The 6,577-nt window shown below is 52.9% G+C and overlaps 1 protein-coding gene across 1 annotated transcript in view; it reads left to right on the top strand.

Moving 5' to 3' along the window:
- Nucleotides 1–1,378: 1,378 nt before the first annotated feature.
- Nucleotides 1,379–6,577, top strand: part of LOC144729844 (uncharacterized) — a 28,263-nt gene continuing 23,064 nt past the window's right edge. The window contains exon 1 of the mRNA XM_078610361.1: nucleotides 1,379–1,594. Within this exon, the coding sequence (XP_078466487.1) occupies nucleotides 1,379–1,594 (216 nt within the window). The remainder of the gene's footprint in view (nucleotides 1,595–6,577) is intronic.

The following is a 6,577-nucleotide window of genomic DNA, read 5'->3' as shown; positions in this document are numbered from 1 at the left end:
GCTCCGAGATCCCGCTGATGGTGGTCGGCAAAGGCACGTAGCCTCCGCGCGAGGTGGCCCCGTGATCAGCGCCACCACCACCGCCACCACCGACCAATGGACGTGAAAGCGCGCCTTGAGCCCTAACCCTAACCCCTTCCCCTCCATCACCCCGGGACGGCGCCGTGAGCGCGTGCCGGGCCTGTCCGGGGCAGATCGAGTGTGAGTCCAAGAGACGGTGGTGATGAGCGAGGTCGGCCGTGAGTCAATGAAGTCGGTGCCGAGTCGATTGAGAGAAGAGTCGACGAGTCGCCGGGCGAGGTGGAGCTGAGGACCCCCCGAGGAGCACGGCAAGGACAACCCTGCTGCTGCTGCATCAGGACGCGTGGCCCCGCGTCTCGCTGTCCGCTGGGCGCGCTGTGCCCGAACCATAACCCCGATAGGAATCGAACTCAGGTGGCCGGGTTCGCAGTGCAGCGCGCGAGCCGCTGCACCACCGCTCCCCACCCGTCTGTGTGCGTGTCCACGTGGTGTTGATATCTTCTCAAATAAACGAATGACGCCACTCGTTCGTGTCGGAGAGGGGGGAGTAGGGAGCCACGGGGGGAGGGGGGGCCACGGGGGGGGGAGGAAGCTACGGGGAGGGGAGCCACGGGGGGGGGGGGGGTTGGGAGCTACGGGGAGGGGGAGCTACGGGGGGGGGGGGAGCACGTACCACGTGTAAATGTGATGCATCGTTGGGTGGAGTCGCCCCGGATTGATCGGCGTCAAAGCCGAAGCAGGAGGAGGTTCGTCGTCTCTGGGGCAGTGGCGCGGTGTACGGCGGGGGGGGGGGAGAGATCGGCAGCGGATATCGAGGGAGGCTGCCGGGGAGAAGAGCGAGCGGAGCGGAGCCGCGTGGACTCGAGCAGGAGAGAGGCTGTGAGCAGCAGGTCAATTTTGACTTAAAACTTTCGTGACTGCAGAAATTCATATTCGTTGGTTGTTTCGGTAAAGTCACGTAGATAGAAAAATAATAATAAAGTGAATTAGGAAAAACTAAGAATAAAAATAAAAATTAAATAAAAATAACAACTAAGAACAATAACAAAGAATAAGTGGCAGGTAGAGAGGTGCAGGGTAGAGACAGACAAGCAGATCGCCGCGTGGAGAAGGTGCGAGGCAGAGAGAGCAGCAGCAGGAGGAGTGGGGGGCAGCAGGAGGAGGAGTGGGGGCAGCAGGAGGAGTGGGGGGCAGGAGGAGTGGGGAGTAGCAGGAGAAGTGGGGGCAGCAGGAGGAGGAGTGGAAAGTAGCAGGAGGAGTGGGGGCAGCAGGAGGAGTGGGGGGCAGGAGGAGTGGGGAGTAGCAGGAGGAGTGGGGGCAGCAGGAGCAGGAGTGGGGGCAGCAGGAGGAGGTGCCGATGGCGAGGTGCCGGGTGTCGGCCGCGCCGCGCGTGGCGCTGCTGGGCGCCGCGTACGTCCTCTACGTGCTGCTGGGCGCCCTTGTGTTCACGGCGCTCGAGGCCCCCAGGGAGCGCGACAACAAAGTGGCCCTCAGGGAGAGACTCGCGGCGCTCGGCAGCGAGGCGGGGAACGGCTCCTGCCGCTCGGCAGAGCTCAGGGACGCGCTGGTGGCGGTGAGTAGCGGGGGGGGGGGGCAGATTCACTTACCCACTCACACTCACCGACTCACACTCACTCACCGACTCACACTTACTGACTCACACTCACCCACTCACACTCACTGACTCACACTGACCGACTCACACTGACCGACTCACACTCACCGACTCACACTCATTCACCGACTCACACTCACCTACTCACTGACACCGACTCACACTCACAGACTCACCGACTCACACTCACCCACTCACCGACTCACACTCACCCACTCACTCACTGACTCACACTCACTGACTCACACTCACCCACTCACACTCACTCACCGACTCACACTCACGTACTCACACACTTACCTACCGACTCACTCAATATCTTACACTCATCAACTCGGTGGTGAGATGTTAACTACCTCGCCTGGTATACAGGAGGTCGTGGGTTCGATCCCGACCCTAACGCCTGTAGATTTGGACTTTGCGTGTCTCTTTCCCCGTGGTCGCGAGGATTTTTCTTCGGGTCCTCCGGTTTTCCGCTCCACCTTTCAAAACATGCGTTTAGAGTATGTTGCTGCTGTACATTTCCACGTGATAAGCCACTTCGTTGAGCTATATACTGTGTGGCCATATTGCTTCTGAAAAAAGAGCTCAATAGCTCAGTGGGTCTTACCTGGTAAAATACAAATAATTAAAGTTAGTAATAAAAATACAAAAACTATAATGTGCACTTGTAAGGCGAATACAAATCGTAGATCCCTATGCACCGTGTATGGAGAGCTGAGTCCCCCCCCCCATGTTTTCCCTTTCGTCAGTTGTTGAGATAAGATGGACTCAGAGTCGAGGAGAGGTTGACACCCCAACACATAAAGCCGCGTGTATGTTACGAGATGCAGAGCGTGTTCCTTATCCCCCCCCCCTACACCCAATCTCCCCCTAGAATCCGACTTCCTCCACGCGCCTCTTCCCCCCTGCCCCCCCCCCCCTTTTAAACAGAAATCCCCCACCCCCCCCCGTCGGAAGACCCCCTCAGGGTGGACACTGAGCCCCCCCCCACACCTAGGCACGGTCCAGCGCCGAAAGTCCCCCCCCCCCCACGGTGTTTCTGTCCCCCTACCCAGAAGCTAGAGACGCGCAGTATCGCGGCTGTGCGCTGACCACAGTGAAGACAACGCGCGTGAACAACTCTACAGGTGCGTTTTCAAGATCGACTTAAATAGCTCCGTCTTGCGATTGTCTTATTAGCAGTGTTCCAAGAAAAGAAAAAAACCCCGATCTACCCCAGGCACACAGCCTTGACCTCGGAGTCCTTAGAAGAAGGTGATGCCAAGATCGCAGAGATATGTTCGGCGAGTAAACACAGATCATCTCCTGCAAACATCGTGGAGCAGCAGCAGCGGCGGCGGGTTTGTCATAATCCACTCGACTGGTAGCCAATGCAAATACAAGAGAGCAGGTGTAGCGATGATGACGATGATGATGATGATGTGTGCACGCGAAACGGTGTGCGCGTAAGCATTCTGGCAGCTGACATTCTGATCGAGCTGGAAGCTACCCAGCCCCTCACTCGGAAATCTCGAACAGTGATCAAGCTTGGAGAAAACGACAGCAAGAGCCAGTCTCTCCAAGTCATTCCACTCACCGACTCACATTCACACACAGGCATGCGTTCATACATCAACCGCCTTTCGCCACTAAGTGGCGGTGACGTCACTAGGTTGCTTGTGCCAGGCTAGGTGCACTTTGAGTCAATCACCTGCAGTGTGAAAGGCTCACCGCTGCCAGGTCACGGGACACACCCAGGTGCCATGGGTTCACCAACTCGGCGCCACGGTGGCAAGATATTAACTCCCTCGCCTGGGACACAGGAGGTCGTGGGTTCGATCCCGATCTTGACGATGCCCATATCTTGTGGAGTTTGCATTTAGCTCTCCCAGTGGTCGCGTGGATTTCCCTCCGTGTCCTCCGCTTTTTCCCTCCACATTTAGAATCAACGTCCGTTTAGAGTATTTAGCTGCGATACATTTAGACACAATCAGCCACGTGGTTGAGCTATCATTCGTGACCAGGTCGCTTCTGGGCCTTACCTGGTAAAATAAAAATATTTAAATTTAGATTGAGATTAATGGCAGGTGCAGCAACTGTGCCACATCGCTGCGGTGTAGTCGCCGCACTTACACGGCGACGTTCACAAAGGCACGAAGTCGTACCCACACTCGCACTCGCACGCAGGCACACGTCTAAGCAGCCACGGGCTCACACGATCCGGCCGCATGGCTCAGCGGTAGAAGCACGAGCGACTCGCAGTCTGAAAGTTGCGAGTTCCACTCCTGGTTGGGGCTTGACTCGCAGCTCCATCATCCCTTCCTCCACGGTCGAACAAAAATAGCGCCAATTTAAGACGAGCGGGGCTTTCGCGACCGATGTTATGATTAATTATTGATTTGTTGTTGTTGGGTGAGATCGCGTGAATAAAATGTGTGTCGTAAATCCTCCTCCACTCGACACACACAATCAATAAAGTAGTCGCGTGAATCAAACGTCTGTTCACGTGACAACGTGAACAGACGTTTGTTCACTTGACAACGTGAACAGCATTGCGGCGGATGGGTTGGGGAGAGGTGTGGGACAGCACGGGCAGCCAGGCTGTTGGAGTCGACTTGAGGGTTCCAGTGACGCACCGAATTGCAGTGCTCAGTTGGACATCCACAAGTCTATTGCGACTACAGGTAGTCCTCTACTTACGACGGAGATGCGTTACGACGACCCCATCATCGTAAGTCAAAAATATCGTAAGTCGAAGATGGCCTCGTCTACCCAGGAGTCTTAAAGAATGGTGATAATTTAGCAAAACAGAGCAATTTACAGTACCGTACTGTATAAACTATATACTGTATGTATTTATTAATTGCAATACTGTATTGCACAGTAAAATGTAAAGTAAAAAAACAAGGTCAATTCTTAGCCTACCTATATGAACTGCAATTTAATAGAAAGTTTTTTTCACGAAACAATCCTATCTGCTATGAAAACTTTTAACATTCATTGAACGTATCGTATCGTGGTAACCCTAAAATTAAATCGCTAAAGCTATGTATCATACATGCATTGAACGTATCGTTTCGCTGCTGCGTTTGCCTGTCGCGCGAAATTTAAAATAGTTTACAATTTTGTTGTATGCTATCACCATCGTAAGATCGAAATATTGTAAGTCGGACCACCGTTACTCTGGGACTGTCTGTAGTTATGGTCCATCCTGAAGAGTACTCGGCTACAGAGTACAGAAGGGCCATCGTTGGTGTCCATAGCACTGGGTGCTGATGGTCTTGGTGGCCACCTCTTTCAAGTGGTTGTGGAAAATTATCGTACGGTCCAGATTCACTCTGAGATATGTTGGAGTGGGGTCGTGTCGCACTGTGTTGCCACAGAAGGTCACTTTCAGAGTGTGCTTGGCATTCCTTTTATCAAGATGATATGCAGTAACTGTTGTTTTGTGGGGATTTGGTTTGAGCCTCCATATCCAGGAAATATCCCCCCACGGTGGTTAGGTCTTTGTTAGGAATGGATTCTCTGTTGTTGAAATATCTCGCTTGATGTTGTTGTTGAGCGGTTTCCTTTTGTGTTCTCTATAAGTTTGGGGGCTACAGAGTTGGGCAGGACTGTTTGCGATCCGGTATTCTGTTCGATTAGCAGCACCCAGGCGTTGTAGCTGGAGTGTGTGAAGTCCAGGCCTTCAACACACTCAATCCACAGCTGACGTCTGAGTCTAAAACCTCGAGCAGGACCTTTGCAACCTGTGGGCTGCTCGATTGGTTTTACAGTCAGAGTAGGGCCTAGGTCTCTTTTGTCCAGCAGGGAGTATATTCTTTCCGGACGCCTCCTGGTACGTGCTTCTCGGCAGTTGCAGTAAGGAGTCCAACGAAACGGTGACAACATTCCGGTGTCGCGTTAATTGGACTCAACACTCTTTCTACAGCCTGCTTATACGTTACGGGAATTCGACTCAACACTCTTTCTAAAGACTTTTTACCGTGGTCCCAGTCAGCTTTCACCATGTTCTTCCTCGGCAATCGTTTTGACAAAATCACGGGGATGTCGATGTGGATGATGATGGGTCTAAGTTGACTCCTGGGGAAGTTTGGGAGTATTTTGCGAGACGCGTCCAGTGCGCTCCCAATGTGATCTTTGGAAAAATTGTGAGGTCTGCATTGTAGTTGCATTGCAAGCAAACAGAGTGGAAAGTTCCTTGCTGTTTTGGATCGAAAATCCAGGTGCAAATCTTTGGCGGACATCTAGTCGGTGTGGTGTTTGCCGTCGGCCTGATCTACTGCAGAGTCCCACGTAGTATGGTAGCAATTAAACGTCACCAACGTATCGGGCTGAGATTGGCACACTTCGAAGCGCTGGCTTTGGCCATTTTTAATTCGAGGCTTTGTAAACGTTGGTGATGTGCAGCTCCCCCATCTTGATGCTAGTAGCGTCGGTGGCTTCTTTTTCATTTGGTGGGAAGGCGTTGAACTATGTGATGGAGTTTTCCATGTATATGGCCAAGCCATATTTCGGGTGATAGTGGTTCGACGTGAGGTTGTATCCATGGATATGGTCGCAACTGGCATGTCGAGCATCCAAGATGTGGATTCCTTGGAGTATCAGAACATCAATGTTATGGGGTTTCATTATGTTCACGAGACACTCGCCCTTTGCTTGGGATAGTCCCTCAATGTTTAGTTGGAGGATCCTTGTCCCAGGGCCTGTCTAGAGCGTCGTTTAGCCCTGAAGATGACCATTGGCATGGCTTGTGTTGTTGCTCTGGAGACCGGGAGATCAATGATCGATGTTCGGTCGCCAGGTTGATAGGATTCGTCGCGATTTCTCACTTAACAGAGTGGGCCACGTGAAGGCTGTCATCTGCCACTCCATTGAGGAATGAGAGACCACGATAGAGGGCACTTAGGGATCACCAAGAAGGGCTCGCGGAAGGACGGGAAGGAGTGGAGGGGCAAG

This window comes from Lampetra planeri, chromosome 33 (genome assembly GCF_965212315.1).
Source record: "Lampetra planeri chromosome 33, kcLamPlan1.2.h2, whole genome shotgun sequence".
In the NCBI taxonomy this organism is placed as follows: domain Eukaryota; kingdom Metazoa; phylum Chordata; class Hyperoartia; order Petromyzontiformes; family Petromyzontidae; genus Lampetra; species Lampetra planeri.
Note: the sequence above shows the minus strand (reverse complement) of the source record. Positions and strands in the feature narration are given on the sequence as shown.